Source organism: Vipera berus (assembly GCF_964194415.1).
Source record: "Vipera berus genome assembly, chromosome: 3".
NCBI classification, from domain to species: domain Eukaryota; kingdom Metazoa; phylum Chordata; class Lepidosauria; order Squamata; family Viperidae; genus Vipera; species Vipera berus.
Genome location: NC_138204.1, coordinates 67,706,769 through 67,728,635, shown reverse-complemented (window position 1 = coordinate 67,728,635; position 21,867 = coordinate 67,706,769). Strand labels below are relative to the sequence as shown.

Sequence of the window (21,867 nt, the reverse complement as noted above, 5' to 3'; positions counted from 1 at the left end):
TATTATGAAAATCAAATACCATGATATAGCTGATTCCCAATATGGGCCCAATATAAATCTCAAATTATTAACTAATCTTGCTATTGTGCTGGAATTGGGCCAGTTGTGTGGGAAATTCTTTCAGGATAAATGTATGAACATTAAAGATAGAGCCTTTTACATTTGTTCACACTTAATTTACTTTCCTGAGCTCCTTTTAAACAAGACATTTAACTTATAAGCTGTTTGCCAAGCTTTTGTTATTTTGTTACTGACTTAATATTGCTAAAATATTTGCAGGACCAACCATCTACCCACTTTCAGTTTCCATTTTTAAAGAAATAAACTTCTCCTGGGAAATTACAGCAAAGTGATCTTTTGGGGAAAGCAAGATAGAACTGGTAATGGCTTCAGTAAGAAACCTACCTTATGGGTTTGGTGCAAATTACGAGACTGTAATAAAGATAATTGGAAGCAAATATGTCCGATGCCTTGTAGAGAAAAGTGATGGGTAAGTATAATCTCAGGGAAATATAATTTTAATTAGAATTCATAGCATTATGTCTTTAATTAAAGTATCAAAGATGCCACAAAATATATATTGCAATTAAAATGCAGTAAATGCTGATACCTGGCATTAAATTATTATCAGCATCAGGACATTTAAGAGAATAAGGAAACATTTCATTTTTTAATCCATTGCAGGAAGAACACATAATATTTTACAAATCAAAGGGCTTAAATAGTTTTACTTCGGTTTTGAGTTATTTTTAAATGGCCAGGAAGGAGGATAAATTATTCTTTTATTGTTGTGGCATTTACAAATCCAGAGCTACTCTATATTTACAAGCAGTCACACATTAAAATTGTTTCCTTATTTTATTACCTCTGTCTATAGATAAGAATTGAGATTTGAACATTTAAGTGCTGTAGACTAAACATTATTTGCTATTCTAAACATCTGTAACAGGAATATTGGTTTATATAAATCAATGAAAAATACCAAAAGAGTCCACAAGACAGCAGAGCCCAATCAAGTAAAAATTTCATCTCTTAGACTATTAAATACACACACACACACACACACACACACACACACACACACACACACACACTTAAAATAGGGCAAGGATGGAGTATTACATAGGTCTGTTTACCATCTGGAGTTATTCATATATAAAAAAGTGAGATAAAAATAAATGAAGGGCACCATTGACCAGAATCATGAGTACTATGTGATCTTGTTTTCTCTCACTAATTTTTACTATGTGTACACATAAACACACAGGGGTACAGTTTGATATCATCCTTGTAGTGATGACACCATACCCAAAACTGACAGATGACCCATCCAAAGTTTCATGTAGATGTTTAAGAAGAGAGTAAGTATCAGACCCTGAGGCAGGAGTTATGGTGTCTCCCCTCCTGTCAATACCAACTGGAAACAATCTTTGAGGAGGGAGGAAAAGCATTACAACACAGTACCCTCCCTCACAACCACACCAGGGAGTCCAGAAGGATACCACAGTTGATAGTAATAAAATCTGTTAAGCAATCAAAACATTCTTGGATAGATTCACCACCATTATCTCAGCACCGTCAAATGTCATTGACAAGTGCAACCAGTGCTGTCCCTGTATGATATCCCAGTCTGAACCCTGACTAAACTGTGCCCAGATAATCCATATCCTGCAAAGCCCTATGTAGCTGGCATTTAACTATCTTATTCATAATCTTCCTCGAAAAGAGAAGAAAAGAAAAGAAAAGAAAAGAAAATATTGGAAACTGGATGATAATCATCCAGCATGGAGAGTCCAGTGATGGCCTCTTGAGAATTTGGGAACAAAATACATCATATAAATATTATTTTATTGATTATCTGCCAAAGAAAAGAGGGAAAGGAAGAACATGTCTGATCCTTTTACCCCAAATTTCCTTCTCCTAGATCAGGGATCCCCAGTCTCTGGTCTATGGCCCAGTGCCAGGCCGCAACCCATTCAGAAGTGAGCTGTGGAAGTGTGTGAGAAACTATCCCTTCTTCCCCCACTACCACTGCCACCTCCACTGTCCTAGATGCTTTTAACACAATGTTGCAGATCCAAGATAAATATTTTCTGGGTGTTCAGACACACTTGTAAGAACTAAAATCATGTTGGATGCATACAAACCTGGCTTCTATTAACCAGGGAGGGTTAAACAGGACAATCTCTGAAAACTTTGAGTTCAAATTATTTCATCTTCCTTTCCACTCTTTCAGCCTTGTAACAACTTGTGTACACAATTCTATAAATTATATAGAATAACTTCTTTGTAATTTTCATCAAAGACTTTGTGGTGTAAAGGAGAGGTTTATTCTCCTTTTTCACCATGCCATTGTGCTTCTGTTCAAACGGATTGAATGAGCCAAAGCTTCATTTCTTTTGTGCCTTGTTAGATGGCTTAACTTCAACTGAAGTTTTCTATTACAGAGCAAATCCTTCTTATGAATGTCACAATGAGAAAATGTGATGGACCAACCACTTCCCCATTCCTTCTAAACAACAGTATTTTCCTTGTATTTTGCATACATCTCACAGAAAAGGGAGACGTTCTAAGAAACAACCTTTCCTTAACGTTTATCTTTCAACAAAATACAATAGAATCACTGTAAGATAATGGCCTCAGTAATCTACTGCTAAGCTTGTAAGCCGCCCTGAGTCTTCGGAGAAGGGCGGGATATAAATGGAATTAAAAAAAAATCCAATATTGCAAGCTAGCACTGGGTGACCTCTTGCCTGCATGAAGATAGTCCCCCTTAACTCTTCTACCATCACATTGCAAACATTTGGTTTCTGTAGGAAAGAGTAATTCTAAGTGAAGGTGCCTTAGCTCAGTATTTTGTACTTGGGATGCATTAATACATGTTCCTACTATAGTGTGCCTTTCCACACATCTATTATTGGCCCTCTTGTACTTGGAAATCTTACCTTAATTGATTTTTTTTCTTTTACTGTATATAATTAACTAGCTTCATTCATCGTTTTGAAGCCTTTTTCTTTAGAACTCTTGAAATATTGTACTAAAAGAAGTATGCAGATCAAAGAATGAGTTGGCTGCAAAATCTCCTTTGAAGTAGGCCGTTAAGATTATGCAAAATATTTCTATTATTTCGTAGTAATCAGTTGTATTGCTCTTCCCAATGTTTGGATCATTCACTTTCCTATCAGTTACTAGGGACGCGGTGGCTCAGTGGGTTAGGACGCTGAGCTTGTCGATCGGAAGGTCGGCAGTTTGGCGGGTCGAATCCCGAGTGCCGCGTAACAGAGTGAGCGCCTGTTACTCGTCCCAGCTTCTGCCAACCTAGCAGTTCGAAAGCACGTAAAAATGCAAGTAGAAAAATAGGGATCACTACGGTGGGAAGGTAACAGCGTTCCGTGCGCCTTTGGCGTCTAGTCATGCCGGCCACATGACCACGGAGATGTCCTCGGACAAGCGCTGGCTCTTCGGCTTTGAAATGGAGATGAGCACCGGCCCCTAGAGTCGGAAACGACTAGCACGCATGTGCGGGGGAAACTTTACTTTACTTTACTTTAAGATAATGGTACAGAGGTCTAGATTTAAAAAGTGCAAGAGCTGAAATCTCACAAAAGGAAGAAATAGAAATAGAACATTGATGGACAAGGTTTTTCTCCACCACCTACTGTTAAGCATATCCTATTGTAAAATTGTCAGAGTAGCATGGTGAGCACTTGCCTATAAAATCAACAACAGTTGGACATGACTAAATGGTTACAACTACAATTGTTAAATATGATTGGTTATTATTCCTTATCAACTCCCTGATAAGTAGATAACTCTATTTCAAATATTCATTCAAGCATTCATTCATTTATCAAGCGTATATTTCCTTTGTTTATTTGATGGCATAAACCAACACTGCTGTTACCACCACGAGCTCAAAATCTAGTCTCATGCTTTCTGGTGATGACACCACATGCTTTTGGTGGTTCAGCAATAGCAACAGCACATAGTCTTATATACCACTTCACAGTGCTTTGCAGCCCTCTCTGAGCAGTTTACAGAGTCAGCATGTTTTCCCCAGCAATCAGGCTCCTCATTTTACTGACCTTGGAAGGATGGAAACCTGAGTCAACCTTGAGCAGGTGAGAATTGAACTACCAAACTGCTGGCAGCCAGCAGTCAGCAGAAGTAGCCTTCAATACTGCATTCTAACCACTGCACCACCACAGATCTGATGGTGGTGCAGCAACAGATATAGATGTAATTAGTTTCCCTTTGGGACTATATTCATTGGTTACACTACTTCGTTTCTGCCTAATGAACAAATGTTCCATTAAAAAAAAATATTTTGTATGTAAATGGAGAAAAGATAAAGCAGTTACGTCTCGGTGCCAAAATATGTATTGAATACTTCCCACTCACAGGAAAGCAAAGGAGATTGCGAAACCTGAGGCACAGTCCATGCTCCAAACTTTATCTCTGCGTAATATAGGACAGAGAAATGGAAAATCTCCAGAGCACAATAAGCCACCTGGTCAGCAAATCAGTAATGGTGTGAATATTGAATCTCTGAACAAAGATGGAGTGGAAAAATATACATCCAAACAAACAGAAATAAATGTTAGCAGATCTGTGGACAACAAAGTAAGTTGTTACAAGTGTTATAGTCCCTTCATTTTCTCATTCAGTTACAGATGGGAAACAGTCTGGGGATCAGGCCTATTAATAGACCAACTTTTCATAGGTGGCCTTCAATAAGATAGAGTGGGAGCAAATGATGATGTGGAATGGGTCTTTCTTAAGATCTTGTGACATTATTGTTTCATGGACACAGTGATGTCATGATGTACATGTCATCACTTTCAAGTCACCATGTCTTATTATGAATGCTGTCTGCCCCTACTTGGATAGTAGTTGCCAAAATTCCAAGAGCTCACCCAGAGCAGACTAGACTGGGAAAGATTGCATGAACAGGAATAAGGCAACTGTTTTAGTGGTAGATTATGGGCAAGTTATCAATTAAGTGGTTGCTATTGTGCTATTATTGCCCTAGATGGACAGAGATGCATGCTGGACATGACAAAAGACTGTTTTTTGTTAAAAAAAACATTTGCCCCTCATTCTTACATGTACCTCATGAGGACTCAGGCCACCAATTCTTTCAGTTTTTCTCTTCCAAGTGAGATATTAATAGTTTTAGTATAATGCAGTAGAATGTGCCAATTTGTGGAAAAAGGAGCTGGAACTTCCTCAGCCACAAAGCTCAGCCTATATCCTTGCCATGGCCATGATCTTTCATTCTTTTTTCTGTTGAAAGGATTTTAGTATTTGTACTGATTTTACATCATGAAAATTTGTTTGTCTTTATTTCTCTTTTTACTTCCTGTTCATTATTTAAGGAATTAAAACCACCGAATTTATACTGTGTTACTGCACCCTGTGGAGATAAGTCTTTATCTTATATTCACTCTATCAAAAAACCATCTTTTGAAGCTCAGAAATCAAAAACATTTCAAAAACAGGTAAGTAAACACGATTAAACTTCCAGTAGTTACACTGGGTTTCATAAGCATCTTCTAGAAAGGCAGAAATAGCCCAATAGATTTTATCACAGTGGTAAAACTTTCTTACCAAAGTCTTATACCAAGCTTGTTTACTGAGGCCAAGTAGTTTTATTGTAGCATGCCCATGGCTTGACCTGTGCATAGGATCCTAGATCCTTTCTAGGCTGATTTCAAAGTGTTGGCAAATTAATTTTTAAATTATATTCAGAGGATCTGAAGGTTCACCACACATAGCTGCCTTGGTTTTCAGTTCCTCTGATCCTTGACCATATGTCCTTGCAAAAGGCCAATCAGGGTAAGGATTAACCTAACCTCAGGTGAAATTATGTTCCACAGAGTGGGCATCATGGCATAAAAGCCCCTCCTCTTGAGCCCCATCAGCTGACAGTCCTTATCTGATTGTGACCACAGCATGACCATCCTGCTAGATTGGGTGGGACAGATACCTGTAGAAACAATTGGGAAGAGACAGTCCTACAAGTAAAATAATAGTATTTCTTTCAACAGGCCATTCTACCAGAGGATGAGGATGATTCTCTTCTAGTTCTGCTCAGAAAGGAATTTGAGCTGCATCCTATAAGTCTCACTGCTTTGGCCAGCCTGAATGAAGAGCTCAAAGAGACAGATCCCAGGAAATCAGGATTTCTGTCTCAGGCCCAGCTGAGCTCCCTGCTTCTCAAACATGATGTCCCGCTACAATTACCAACTGTGAAACTGCTTTTCAAGAGGTGTTCACAAGCTAATGACCAAGAACTGGTTAGTAGTGTAAGATTTTGAACTGTGGATCAAATTTATAATTTTGAGCTCAGTGGAAAGTAGCTTTATAAAGACTACTTTATTCTTTTGATATATTGATGGCATAGGTCTGGAGGAATCTTAATTTATAACCACAAATGGGTGTTGGGGAAAAACATTGTGTTGCCTACTCCTGTAAGTGATAATAGCATACTAGTGTAAATGATTATGTTCTTTTAAATGATTGGAAGGCAACCAAAACTTCATTAACTGGTAAAATTTACCTCTCATAGGACTGGGGGGTGTTGCTTGTTGATTTTGATAGCTCTGAAGGAGGATTCAATGAATGTTGTGTGAATAAGTCTATCAAGGACTACCCTGTAGATAGATGATTGATGGATAAATAAACAGATGATAGAGATAGATGATAGATGATAGATGATAGATGGATAGATGATAGATAGATAGATAGATAGATAGATAGATAGATAGATAGATAGATAGATAGATAGATAGATAGATAGATAGACAGACAGACAGACAGACAGACAGACAGACAGACAGACAGATATTCATGATTAGAAACAGCATGGATGGATAGTGTCATGGTTCTGACTAATGAGACAGATGAAAGAACATTGCATGATTGTTTATTCTAAAAAACATCTATAATAATGAGAACGAAGCATAGGCACTCATGGATGGATGTCAGAATCTGAATTCTCCTCCCCTTAACACATCATATTCTACAGAATTCCCTCCCTTAATTACATGTCATAAATCACATTCACCAATTAGTTTAACACACAAAGTTTCACTTCCCTTCTGAAGTGCGCTATCCCTTATCTTCTCAAAACATCTGGGTTGCATTCCTCCCGCGCTTTAGTGATTCAAAGCCAAACAGTTAAAGCAAAAGGCTGCCTCTTATATTGTCAGTGCAAAAACATGTCAATGTTTGAAGCATTGACATATAGATGGGTAGATAGATGGAGAGAGAGAGAGAGAGAATGGATAGAGGATGGATGGATGGTCATGATTGGATGCAGCATGTGGATGTATGGATAGATGGGTAGATAGATGGATGGATAGATATTCACAACTAGAGGCAGCATGTGTCCTCAAGTACCAGTTACAAAAAGACAAGAGCTGTTCCACTTTTGGCTTTTGGCTTAACCATAGTGCCCTGGCTCATAATTATAGAAAGTCAAATGATAATATGCTTACAGTGTGGGCCATTGGTCTGACCTCTTCTGTTCCAATCTCATGGATTTCAGCAGATCCAGCCTCTCTAGCTATACTAAAGTTAGTTAGTTTATTAACACCTACTATACATAGTTAGTTCAACCAACAGTAGTAATATTTTCTACACCATATCTTTTGTCTTCTGCAATTTTGAACCCGTTTTAAAATTAGCCTTTGAAATTATGTTTCCTTATGTTTCTTCTAGATAGATTATGAAAAATTGATCCAGTTATTAACACTACAGGCATCAAGCAAAATGCAACATATCCTTCCTGAGAAGAATCAAAATAAAAAGAATCCAAGGTTTCATTTTAATTTTGTATATTATATTACAAATATCAATAAAAAGGTATGAGAGAGGAATCTTCTGCTTTCAGCTTCCATTTGATTAGCTATAGCCTAAGACAACAGTTTTAATATGTAAATGTTATTTTTTTAATATGTAGCCTGTGGCTATAAAATTTTAGCAATGATTTTTATCTCAACTTTGCAATAGTACAAAGATATAAAAGAGATGATCCTCTCCAGGCATTACCAAGAATCATAGAATCATAGGGCTGAAAGTGACATTGGAGTCTTTTAGTCCAGAGGTCCCCAACCTTTTGGGTACCAGGGACCAGTTCCGTGGAGAAAGGTTTTTCCGTGAACCACAGTGCATGGTTTTGTGTGCTGCCTGCATCCCATGGATGGGACTTTACTTCTTTGTGCAGACTGGTTGCTGGCATGCATGGACCGGTACTGGTCCATGGACTGGGGATTGGGGACCCCTGTTTTAGTCCACCCCCATTTCCAAGGCAGGGCACCTCATTGGACAAACGGTTGTCCAATCTTTTCTTGAAGACCTCCAGTGATGAAGCACCCACACCTCTGGTAGGCAACCCGTTCCATTGACTAATTGTTCTTAATGTCAGGAAATTTCTCCTTAGTACCAGGTTGCATCTCACTTTAATGAGATTCCACCCATTGCTTCTTGTTCTGCCCTCAGGTGGTTTGGAAAATAAGTTGACCCTTTCTTCTCTGTAACAGCCCCTCAAGTACAGATAGTCCTTGACTTACAACCACAACTGAGCCCAAAATTTTTGTTGTTAAGTGAGACATTTAAGTGAGTTTTGCCCCATTTTACGACCTTTCTTGCCTCAGTTGTTAAGTGAATCGCTATAGTTGATAAGTTAGTAGCCCAGTTGTTCAGTGAATCTGGCTTCCCCATTGACTTTGCTTGTCAGAAGGTCACAAAAGGTGAATGCAGAATCTTGGGACACAGCAATGGTCATAAATATGAACCAATTGCCAAGCCTCTGAATTTTGATCACATGATCATGGGGATGCTACAAATGTCACAAGTGTGAAAAACAGTCATGTCACTTTTTTAGTGCTGTTGTAACTTTGAACAGTCACTAAATGAACTGTTGTAAGTGTTCTATCCCACTCACTCTCACACACAAGTGATTGTGGTTTAGTGAGTTTATTAATATTCCCAGCAATTTCCTTCACCAAAAAAAGTGGAACTGTCCCAATTAAGTCCAGCTATGAGCAGACCAATGCTAGTCCACAGAGCAATGGCCACTGTGAAAGATTGAAAGATTCTCAGTCAAAATAAATCCACCAGGGAAATTTAAATCCACAACACAAGAGAGTTCATGAGGCAAGAAAAGTCCAGAGTTTCCAAGGCACAATACAAGTCAAGGCACAGCGTCAATCCAAAGAAGGCAGGCATCACAATGACCAGAAAACACACATCTAGGAAACAAACACATTGTTCCCAGCATTGCCTCCATCTGTCTGCTGTACTAAATAGCCAGTTGCAGGTGCAGCCCATCAAGAAGGTTGAGTCTTTCTCCTCATGAGTGGTCTGGCTGACCTTCTCTGCTCCTGCCTTTTCTCTACCCTATGCGTTCTTGGATCAGGTGCAGAAGGCAGTTCCTCCTCCTCCTCACCGACTGGCTTCAGCTGCATGCTTTCCCCACCTGGAGCCTCAGCCAAATCCCTCACAGGTGGCTGCTCAGAGCCATCAATCAATTCAGCTCCTGACATGCCAGGAACTGGTTCATCCTCCCCCAAGCTAACATCTAGAGAGGTACCTGGGGAAGTGTCCGGGGGAGTCATCATAGTAAGTCAAGACTACCTGTATTGGAAGAGAATATCACTCCCAATTCTTTTCTTTGTTAGGATAGACATGCCTAGTTCCTTTAGCCACGCATCATACCTTTAGCCTTCAGACCCCTTATCATCTTTCTTGCCCTTCTCTGTACTCTACAATGTAGAGTAATTCAAAATGAGCTAGTACACCCAATTCAGTTATAACGTGCACCTGCCATGAACATGAATAATCAAACCAGAAAGCTTGTGTATGATTTGTCTAATATTATGCCCAATTCAACATCCCTGGGCTATTCCTCTCCTAAGGAATTAGAACCATAATCCCAGAATAAATCCTGAAACTCTGGGTTCTTTCCTAGAAACTGGTGAACATGAAACTTTTCTAGAAAGCACTTGGGAACAAACCAGCATTTTATTATTATTTCTTTTAATGATTTCTTCCTGCAGACACATTAATGTTTACTTTGTTTGGATGTTTTATTAATTATGTTAACTATTGGGAGTCCGTGAACATTACAGTAATACTATAAATGATTTTTTCTGGGATTGATTTGTTATAATTGGCATCTTATCTAGCTTGATGAAGATGATTATGATAAACCTGTAAATTATAATAATATTCTGACCAAGTTTAATCCATGCACAGCACTTCTATTTTCAAGATGAAGTTGTCTCTTTATACTATCATTCTTTAGCTCTTGGACACCAGAAAATACGTTTCTGGCACTGAAGCAGATACTAAAAGAACACAATGGAGAGCTCGATTTTGAAAAATTAACCCAGAGTTTTCTGCAAGAAGACCAGATTTGCTCAGGCCTTCTTTCATTTCCTGAGGTAAGGGTATGCATGATTTGAGGGACCACCTCTTCCCAATCTCATTTGGCTATCCATCACATCCAACAGAAAAAGTATGTTGTGGTCCCATCTGTTATATCCAGGGCTTTTTTTCCTCATAGAACGCTCAGAACGGAGTTCCGGCACCTTTTTTGGATGGAACCTTGTAGGGTAGGCAAGGCGGGTTGTATGACATGTGTGAGTTCTGGCACCTTTTTCTTTTACAAAAAAAGCACTGGTTATATCAATCAGAATATCAATCAGAATAGAGCTGGAAGGGACCTTGGAGGTCTTCTAGTCCAAACCCCTGCTCAAGCAGGAGACCCTATACCATTTCAGACAAGTGACTATCCAGTCTCTTCTTAAAAACCTCTGTGATGAAGCTCCCACAACTTCAGAAGGCAAGCTGTGCCTCTGGTTGTCCTCACTGTTAAGAAGCTTCTCCTTAGTTCCAGGTTGCTTCTCTCCTTGATTAGTTTCCATCCATTATTTCTTGTCCTGCCCTCTGATGCTTTGGAAAATAAGTTGACCCCTTCCTCTTTATGGCAACCTCTCAAATACTGGAATACTGCTATCATGTCCTCACTAGTCCTTCTTTTCTCTAGACTAGCCCAACCTAAATCATGCAACTGTTCTTCATATATTTTAATCTCCAGGCCTTTAATCATCTTAGTTCCTCATCTTTGCACTTTTTTCCAAAGTCTCTTTTTTTGTAATATGACGAGCAAAACTGGATGCAGTACTCCAGGTGTGGTCTTACTAAGGCTTTATAAAGTGGTACTAATATTAGTAGTAATGTTAAGGAGTCAGATCTGATGGGACCCAGGAGAGGGGCCTTTTCTGTCACAGCATTCACCCTGTGGAATATCAGCATTCACTTTGAGGTGAGATTGACACCATCCTTCAGGAAGTCCCTTAAAACATGGTTGTGTCAACAAGCTTGAGGATCTCAAGGAATAATGAATTGGTGAGATAGATGCTTTCTCCTAGTCTTTATGGTGGTTTTTTTCATTGTACAATGTTTTTAACGTTCATTTTATGGCTTATTTTTAATTGTATGCTTCCCAGAGTCATCTTTGCAAGATGGTGGCTATGTAAACGTGAATAAATAAACGAACAAATAAATTTGCTAATATATTTATACAGTCAATACTAGTATAAATTTAAGTTGGGAAATCCTGCCACTTGCTTGCTTAGTCACTTTTATTAGATATTACAGTACCTTTAAAACACTGCTTAGTATGCCTTTGTTTTTGTCTTTTGAATGCTTTAGGTTTTAGACTTAAATGTGACAAGGCAACCTAAGCGAGGCAGCTCCATTTGGATGACAATACATAAATCTTTATATAATTTTACATTTGTTTTTGTCCTATGTTGCATTCATAAAATAAAATATATATTTTTTACAAAAAGGGGAAAAATAGCCAGCAATATAGATATCCACTCTCCATTAGAAGGCCCTGCACAGGAAGAGGTGCATAACAGAATACTGTAACAGAGTTGGAAGGAACCTTGGCATTCCTCTAGTCCAGGGGTAGGCAACCTTGGCTCTTTTATGACTCATGGACTTCAATTCCCAGAATTCGTGAGCCAACATGGCTCAGCTTGGAAACCTCTCCCTTTCCCCTCAGCATGGCTGGCTGAGGAATTCTGGGAGTTGAAGTCCATAAGTCATAAAAGAGCCAAGGTTGCCTACCCCTGCTCTAGTCCAACCCCTTGCACAAGCAGGAAACCCTATACCAGGAGTCCCCAACCCCCAGTCCATGGACCAGTACCGGGCCACGGCATGCCAGCAACTGGTCTGCACAAACAAGCAACCCCCATGTGCGGGATGCAGGCAGCACATAAAACCACACACCCCTCTGGTCCTCTCTCCACGGAACCTCTCTCCATGGAACCGGTACCTGGTGCCCAAAATATTGGGGACCTCTGCCCCATACCATTCTGGACAAATGGCTGCCTTGCAGTGCATAGAATGGATGCTCAGCTTTCTGAAATTAATAGGAATTACGTATCAGAAGTGGCCATACTATTGGGCAGAGTAAGGCAGCTGCCCAAAGCAGATGAACTCTGAATTTCATGAAAAAAATGTAAACTGTCAATTTTTCAACGTATTAAAGGTTTTATTTGCTGTTGGTGGCATTTTCAAGCTCAGATCCCTTAGCCAATCTTGCCTACTACCGGTATCTACAGTCTGGCTGCTTATTTTTTTTCCTTTTTAACTATTCTTTTTAATCCCAACACTATCAAAAATATCATTGTTGACTTACATGTTTCAGAATTCAATTTTCTGGGAGGATTTTTGTGGCAGGTAATATTTAACTGTTATATGAGGACGATGAGAAGATGAAATACGAAGCAGGTGTGCAGCCTGCTACATGAGCAAATTTCAGCTGTTTCAATGCTTTGTGTGCAAGATCCTAGGGAAGTGGGGTTTGAAACCCTTTAGTCTAAAAAGACATGAGAAATTAATGTAGTAAGTTTTGTTTCTTTGATCATGCTGTTGTTTTTTCACACATAGCTTTTTTGGTTTATAGCTTGCCAATAAAATTTCATCATGAAAACATGTAATTTTCAGGTAGAAAATATTTGCCAAAGGCATGGACTAATTCTGCATCTTGGGATGATGGAAACTTTGGCCAATTTATGTGACTTTGGTAGAAGAGGCAGAATGCAGTGAGTTTTAATGAAATGCTTACTTCTTCTTTTTTCCATAATAATTTAACACCGAGATCACAATCCTAGAAAGACAGTTTGGTGTAGTGGTTCAGGTGCTGGCCTAGACTAGAAACCAGGAGATTGTGAGTTTTAGTTCTGCTTTAAGAATAAAAAAAACTGGCTGGGTGACTTTGGTTCAGTTTACACTGTCTCAGCCCTTGAGCTACAAATAAAAAAACCCAATAACCTATAGATCAGTTCAGACCATGCTAGCATGATTGAAATATGATGCTAGAAATGAAGCACTTACCCAGTGTTTATGGAAGTGGCTAGATTTGTTCAGCAATCTCCAATTTCCATTAACTAGTTCTTGCTGTTATTAAAGGGGGCATTGGCAACTCCCTTCTTCTAAGATGGATGCTAATATATAATGTTTGGAAGAGGACAAGAAACTTGGATCTCTTCCTTAATACTTGGTGTCTGTGCAAAGCTTAAGCAAACTCAGAGTTAAGACCTCCAAATGTTTTTGTGTTCTATTATAAATAAAACAAATTGTGTGATATGTGTGTGTCATCAGCATTGATTTACCTGTACATCCTCTAATTCAGGGATCTTCAAACGTGGCCTTTTTATGACTTGTGGACTTCAACTCCCAGAATTCCTCAGCCAGACACGCTGGGAGTTGAAGCCCACAAGTCATAAAAGGGCCATGTTTGAAGACACCCTACTCTAATTTAATCTCAACTTCCAGTGGGAATAAAACTCTGATGTAATTAGCTCTGAGTCATTTCCTAATTAAATGTATTTACGTTTGATAAATTATCTCAAGTTATTCTGGTCTTTAAGATGTTCCAGTAGCCTAAAGCGAAGCCCTGCTAAAGAAAAAATATTATTATTATTATTATTATTATTATTATTATTATTATTATTATTATTATTATTATTATTATTATTATTATTATTATTATTAATAATAATAATAATAATAATAATAATAATAATAATAATAATAATAATAATAATAATTTTATTTATATACCGCCCTTCTCCCGGAGGACTCAGGGTGGTGAACAGGGCAAATATATAAAAATACAAAAATACAAAAGTTAAAAGGAATTAAACATATGCCCAACTAAAAACAGTGAATACAAATATTAAAATAACAATAAAAAAACCCACCCATCCCCCATCAGGCCAGGCCGGCTTGTTCAAATAAGAATGTCTTTAGATCGCGACGGAAGGAGCGAAGGTCGGCCGCCATCCGGAGCTCAACCGGTAACCGATTCCATAGCTCCGGGGCGCCCACAGAGAAGGACCTCCCCCTGGGGGCCACCAATCGACATTCTCTGATCGGTGGCACCCTGAGGAGGCCCTCTCTGTGGGAACGCACAGGGCGGAGGGAAGTTGATGCCGGCAGCAGGTGTTCCCTAAGGTACTCTGGACCCATGCCATGTAGAGCCTTAAACACCATTACCAGTACCTTGAATCTCACCCGGAAGACAACTGGTAACCAATGCAGCTCACGGAGCAGAGGTGTAACATGGGAGTATCGGGAGACTCCCAACACAACTCTCGCGGCTGCATTCTGTACCAGTTGGAGCCTCCGAGTGGTCCTCAAGGGCAGCCCCATGTAGAGAGCATTGCAGTAGTCCAGACGAGAGGTCACGAGCGCGTGAGTGACCGTACATAAGGCATCCCTTATATGGTATAGCAAGATAAACTGAAACTGAAGTCAATGCATTTGATTGCTATGTTGTGGTTTTGTGGCAAGAAGGGACTGTAGATGGCACACCTCTAAACTTTCAAAAAGTTTTAATGGAAAGTTCTCCAGTTACCTGTTCTTGCAGGGAACTCCTAGATTTCTCCAACTCAATTGTACCTAGTGCAATTTTAGAATTTAAAAATGTTAGAAATTCTAAATTAGAAATTTTAGAATTTTAAAATTTAGACTTTAGAATTTAAGTGAGGTGACTGGCGTTAATGGGGCCATCCATGCTAGGCACAGTTGGGTAGATGAAAACGCCTGGAGTGACATACAGAATAACACAAAACACTTGGGACAGAACAGATGACTCGATTCAACATACTGGTTCTTTTTACTGTCAAACATTAATTGCATTTAATTTTAATATATTTTCATGTATAGATGGAAACCATTTGTAGAGTTGCTGAAGAAAGTCCAAATTGGAATGAACCCTGCTTCTCTTGTTTGTAAAAGTAAGGAATTACCTGCCATTTCTCAGCATATTAATCAATTAATATGATAATATGTTTTACGTTCCTGTAGAATGTTTTAAGATACTACACATTTGTTTATGCTAAGTTTCTTCTATTTACAAGCACCCTGAAGATCAGAAGAGAAAAGTAACGATGATCCTGGTTTCATGTAAACCTTACATATATTCATATAAACTTCCCTTAGAATGGGCATATATTTTCTCCAAACTAGGAAGTGACCTTTATTTTAGGAAGAAAGGTCATCATGTTGTTCCCTAATAAAACTTTCTATTAATGCCTAAGATTGGCTATAAAATGCTTGCATATAAACAAATCTAAATCATTTATTTTTCTCTCAAGTTAATAGAAAGTTTACTTTCCAATGCCTGTAATTCATTAATGTTATATCCTCCAGATCTTTTTGTTAAGTAGCCATTTTTGCAATGTCTTCTGCAGACCCTACAATTCACATCACTAGAATTTTGGAAAGTTTTGTAATTTATTTATTTATTATTTATTTATTAATGGGATTTATATCCCGCCCTATCTCCCGAAGGACTCCAGTGTTACTTAACTATGGCTGTCATACAGTTTCACAGTTTATGATGCCAGCTTAAGTGGCAGAACTCCAAAACCTCCCATATTCAGTCATAAGTCCCATTTTGGCCATTGGTTTGTCTCAGTCCATTTACTCTCTCATTTCACTTCCGTCCTGCTAATTTGAGTGCTTTGACAAAATAGTTAATTATGTTCTCTCTTTTCCTAACATTTGATCATTTGTCTTGGCATGGATTCAAATTTGACATACAACCAGAAATTATTAATAATTCTGCCACACAATTTTCTTCTAAATGGAATATCTGGCAAGACAGAATTTGGACAATTCTGTTTACTCTTAAACTGAAGTTTGACCTCGCAGTCTAAAACAAGTTTCAACAAGTTAGATTTTTTTTGGCATGCATCCAATACAACAACTTCATGCAAGAATAAATGTTTCGGTGGCTTTATTCTACATTCCTATGGTGGTTCTCTTTGCAATACGTAAATATTGTCTCAGCTGGTACAGTCAATCCAACATGGAGCCTGAATGAATAATGCAACTTCACCCAAAGAAAGGTGAAAAATCTTGTCTAGATAAAATTCAGGTTAGACAATACTATTAATAATATGACCATTCATGTTAACAGCATGTTTCATATATGACAGTTCGATGAATATTTTTTAAAAAAATCTGAAACATGAGAATTGAAGTCATTCTGTAAACATGAGAATTGCATTTTCTGCAATTGCTTTTCACTACTTTATAAGTCATAGTGGAAATTATCTCTCTTATCTAGCATACTTTCGCCATGCTCCATGAAGTTTGCCCTTTACTTTCTCACACTCTGTCATACTGAAAATAGAAGAATAATGCTTCTAATGTAGTTTCTTCCAACCCAATGCCCAAAAGATATCTTAGGATTGCAATCCCATTTGCTCTAAGAATTCTAGGAATTGTAGCTGCATCATGTCTGTAGGACATGTGTTGAGGAAGGGCACTGGGACTTTATTCCAAAAAGCTGTGGTGGTGCAGTGGTTAGAATGCAGTATTGCAGGCTAACTCTGCCCACAGCCAGCAATTTAATCCTGACCACTCAAGGTTGACATAGCCTTCCATCCTTCCAAGGTCGGTAAAACGAGGACCCAGATTGTTGGGGTCAATATGCTGACTCTGTAAACTGCTCAGAGAGAGCTATACAAAGTACTGTGAAGTGGTATATAAGTTTAAGTGCTATTGCTATTGCTATTATTCCCAATAATGCTGCAGTCTTATGACACCTCCTCTATCTACTGTTGTTAAACTGTGAAAGACCATCCACAAAGCAACCAGTCTAATACTACTCTCATCTTCGTTGACTTCTCAGACCATTGCAATACATCTGTTAGGAACAATTAGAACAGTTGGGCATGTGATTTACAGACCACTGGTAGAGAGATGGATGTGAAACATTGAGTTAGATGGTGCATTAATCTAATTATGTTTGAGAAAGCTCTCTGGCATATTTAATATTCAGGGGATGACTAAATGCAAAGGTGAGCCAATTGCAATCATTGCTACAGAAACCGATCAGGATGCAACAGTTGGCCTTGAACTTTAACCATCTGGCTATAGGCAAAGCAGCTGTCTTTCCAACGAGGAACGCTTTTCATTTCTGGGACTTGATTCATGCTTTTCCCATTGTTTAATTTTATGCTGTACAATCTGGTCTTCTATCCATAATGTCCAATCAATACGAATGACAAACTACAGGATTTAACTGAAGGATACGAAAACTGAAATGGAGAGAAATGTGGGAATGGGATTATGTTATAATGAAAAAGGACAACTCTTACAAGGTTGACAGTTTAAGGGGGAAAAACACGAACAAGCCTCCATAAGTAATTACAGCAATAATTGAAGTGCCATCATCATCTCTGTAATTATACATTTGCCCTGCCTTCCCTCCTATCATTATCTTTTCATTTCTCTTTTGAAAAATGGTCACTGTTCTCCCTTTTTATTAGTTCGAATTGGTTTGTCATTGAAAAGCCCCTGTTCAGGGTTTTCTTAACTATTACATCACAGTCAAATAAATTTAAATTTTCAAAAGCTGAATTGGGGAATTTGTAGGTGCCCAACAACTCATGATGTTGATATTTGAAGTTCATCAACATCTCTACAAGCTCAGTACAGCACCATTTTTTATCTTATACTATTACAATCATATCAGGAATTATTAAGCGTTCATACTATTGGCATTTATCGCTTCAGAAGTGTCTTCCTATCACCTTTGAGAGAAGCCGATCCTTGATCATTTGAGACATTAAACTACTCTTTCAACTGCATAAGTAAAAACTTCATAATTGTTTCCATCTTAGGAAGAAACGAGGGGAAAAGTGAAGATAATTCTCAGGTACCGTAAAATCCCTATTGATAATTCCACAAACTCTTAATGGAAAATTATGCATTACTCATTATTTAATTCATTTAATTATTTTTGATACCACTTCCTATACTAAGACTTCTCATTCATAAAACAGTAATATTGTTTATAGTTTTATTAACACAAATTATTTAGAAATCTATGTATATCCTCTTTCTGTCTACTACAACCTGTCAGAATATATAATTTCCAGTGTAAAATATGAGATTAAAAACTCAGCATTATCTAGGAGAGCCTCCCCCCAGCCTGGTGCCCTCAGGAAGAATTTCAATTTTGGTCCAGTTGTTAAGAGTTGAAGATGCCAAATGAAGAAGGCTGAACTTGGATGTTCATAGAACCCAAAATGCTTGCATCATGCAAGTGACCTTGTCACAGAAGCCACAAATTTGATATGTTGATTTTAATGAATAAATTGTATATAATAATAATTACTAAATATTGGGAGGAGCTCTAACAGTGAACTAAGTACAGTTCTTCACCACAATTTTATTATGAGAGCTGACAAACTTCTGACAATATAACATGTTCCTTTGAAGATTAAAGAACAGAATAAACTTCAAACTGCTAATCCATGGAATTCATATGACGCCAGTAATTCTGAAGAACAAGAGGCCTGGATAGACCGGTTCAGAAAATTGGAGAAAGCCCTTTATTTATCTGATGTCAAAAACACAGGTAAGGCTGATGCCTCCCAAACAAGGTTCTGCTTAATTAACATCACTGAAGATCGATGGCATATTTTACTTTCTATCTGCATAAGCGCATCTTAGTCATTCAAGCAAATTGTAATCCTTTTCAGGCATTAATTTCTGTAATTCTGAGAATGACAGAGGCACAACGGGGCTGTGCACATTGGCCTTGATCATGTCATCATACGTGCTGCCTGCTCCAGGACTACGTTTCCATGCTGTGTATGTTCTGAAAAGGACCTTGATCGGGTCCTTAATGCATGGAGGTTGATCTTATTCAGGGGACAGAGAACCTTTGGAAGAAATTGCTAAAAAGTAAAAGTGCTCTCCTCAGCCTTTGCAATCTGCACTGTATGGAAACAAGCAGGATTTTAGACACAGATCAAATTAAACTTTATTACCACTACCACCATAGAATAATACATTATAAATAGGAAGGAAATAATACGATGAGGAAAGGCAACCATACAAAGTCCATTGTAGTACCGGTATAATCAGATTCCACAGTAGATACCAAGGCCAGTATAAGGAGAGAGCCAAGACTGTAAAAATATGTAACTGATAAACCAAATCTAAGTATAAATTAAGAAATAATTTTGCTGGAAAGCTGGCAGCCCAGGTTCGAGATCCAAGCGTGAGGCAACGGGCTAAACTCCTGTCCTCGCCCCAGTTCCTGCCAACCTAATTTAATTTAATTTAATTTAATAATTTGATTTCTATACCGCCCTTCTCCCGAAGGACTCAGGGCGGTGAACAGGGCAATACACAATAAAAATCAGATACAAAAATTAAAAAACCATTAAAAACCAATTAAACATCATGCCCATAAAATCAATACATATTAAGTTAAAAACTAATTTTAAAAACCCAACCCCATCCCGTCAGACCAGGCCAGCTTGTTCGAAAAAGAATGTTTTAAGATCGCGCCGGAAGGAGCGAAGGTCGGGGGCCGTCCGGAGCTCAACCGGTAAGCTGTTCCAAAGGTCTGGCGCGCCCACAAACCTAGCAGTTTGAAAGCATGCAAATGTGAATAGATAAACAGGTACCTCTTCAGTGGGAATGTGACAATGCTCCATGACATCATGCTGGCCACATGATCATAGAAATGTCTTCTGACATCGCTGGCTCAATGGCCTTGAAACAGAGATGTCTACTGTCCTCTGTAGTCGGCAACAATTAGTGGAGTAACATCCTCAGGGACTCCTTTACCTTTTTATTCTACCTTTCTATCCCCACTGCGGCTGAATCATTCCAGATGGGGGCATTTTTCACATCTCCCCCTCATTAAAAAGTGAATAAGAATTGAGCATAGCAGTCATAGTAATTCCTATAACGCTAAACTATGCCTTGATGTTATACTGAATCTCTTCAAGGCTATGCACAATAAGCTATTACATCTGATTTGTCCAAATAGAAAAAACATTTTTTTATGAACTACAGGCAAGCTGGAAAAAGAAAAGGCCAAGCGTTTGATCCATAACTACAATCAAATTTATGACCTGTGCCTTAGTCCTCTAAAAATTGATAAAGCGTTTCGGCCTTTTCGTTATGGTCAAGATATGCCACTGGAACCCTTACTACAATACTTGAAGGAGCTTTAATCGCTACTGAGAGAGAGTTTTCTCATGGGTGTCTACCCACTGAAGTTCTTGCTAATTCAATACATAAGCATTCCTACTTTTAATTTTCAACTGTAATAAAATTATACGTATGCATACTGTAAAAACAAAAGTAATACTTTTAAATAAAGCTCTCTGTGTGAAGTATACTTGAACAAAGTGTGAATTTTATGTATCACCAAATTTGACAAATTTTCAAAATTTGTTTTCGAAAACCATCTCCACAGCAAAGAATTACTATTCATGTCTTCTGTTTGCTTTGTTATTTGTAATAATACAACTCAATTCAATCCTCCCAAAAGTAGCAAAATAGTTGTAGGAAATTGTTTGGACAATTCATTTCCCAGATGGCAGATTCATCCAGAGGAATTTTCTAGATAAAGATTCAGGTATGCCTGCAATGTATGGTAAGAAATTCAAGATGGTGGTCACAATGCTGAGAGCAAAGCTCTGAATATATTTTTTATGTGTATTGTACATGTGATACACATTAACAACAGGGAGAGTTTAAATCACACTGTGGACCTCTTGATTTAGGAATAAAATGGAGTTTCTGTAACTTAGCTCCTAATATCAAAATACAGGTAGTATTTACACTCTGATGCTTGACAAATGGTTCATAAGGGTCATGTGATCCCCTTTTGCAACCTTCTGACAAGCAAAGTCAATGGGGAAGCCAGATTCACTTCACAACCGTGTTACTAACTCTGCAATGATTCACTGAAACGTGGCAAGGAAAGTCATCAAATGGGGCAAAACCCACTTAACAAATTTCTCACTTAGCAACATAAATTTCAGGGCTCAATTGTGGTAGTAAGTTGAGGACTACCTGTATACAAAAATGTTTATTATAGAAATAGGTTACTTTTTTTAAAAAAAAAAAGTAGAGATAATAAAATGAGGAATGTTCATTATAAGGATGGATGGATTCTCCTCAGTTGCTGCTCTCCAGATTGTCATCTTGGCATTCTCTAGCTTACAGGACTCCGGAGTTTGGCACCAAGTGGTGCCTCAGCAACATGTGCCAGAAGAGCCTATTGTTTCACTTACAACAACACAAGATAATTACTTACTGTGTGCTGAGCCCTTGCTTGAGGGTTCTAAGTACAAGCATGAAAATGTTCACCACAGCCTCGACCTTGAAATGGACCCCAACAAAACGGGTCCATCGTGAAGGTCAAATTTATTTTTTAATATGAATACTTTTGAGGAAGATCTGAAAGCCTTGAAAAGAGTGGGGCCATTTTCCAGAATTCATAGCACTGTGGGA

General features: G+C 38.3%; 1 protein-coding gene across 1 annotated transcript; it reads left to right on the top strand.

Annotated features, from left to right (window-relative positions):
• The first annotated feature begins 366 nt into the window (after positions 1-366).
• Positions 367-20,661, top strand: LOC308666595 (uncharacterized protein C1orf87). The gene is made up of 11 exons (XM_081325488.1): positions 367-490; positions 4,404-4,623; positions 5,379-5,501; positions 6,051-6,299; positions 7,726-7,823; positions 10,313-10,451; positions 13,030-13,127; positions 15,256-15,326; positions 18,225-18,259; positions 18,826-18,964; positions 20,419-20,661. The coding sequence occupies exons 1-11, from the start codon at positions 384-386 to the stop codon at positions 20,577-20,579; spliced, it is 1,440 nt and encodes a 479-aa protein (XP_081181614.1). The 5' UTR covers positions 367-383; the 3' UTR covers positions 20,580-20,661.
• The last annotated feature ends 1,206 nt before the right edge of the window (positions 20,662-21,867 follow it).

What these genes read in the sequence shown, in the direction of transcription:
- LOC308666595 (XM_081325488.1), top strand. Translation starts at nt 384, where the DNA reads ATGGCTTCAGTAAGAAACCTACCTTATGGGTTTGGTGCAAATTACGAG. An exon ending in TGCTTCTCTTGTTTGTAAAA is followed by an intron (nt 15,327 to 18,224) that starts GTAAGGAATTAC and finishes TTTCCATCTTAG; the next exon opens with GAAGAAACGAGGGGAAAAGT. An exon ending in AAAGTGAAGATAATTCTCAG is followed by an intron (nt 18,260 to 18,825) that starts GTACCGTAAAAT and finishes GTTCCTTTGAAG; the next exon opens with ATTAAAGAACAGAATAAACT.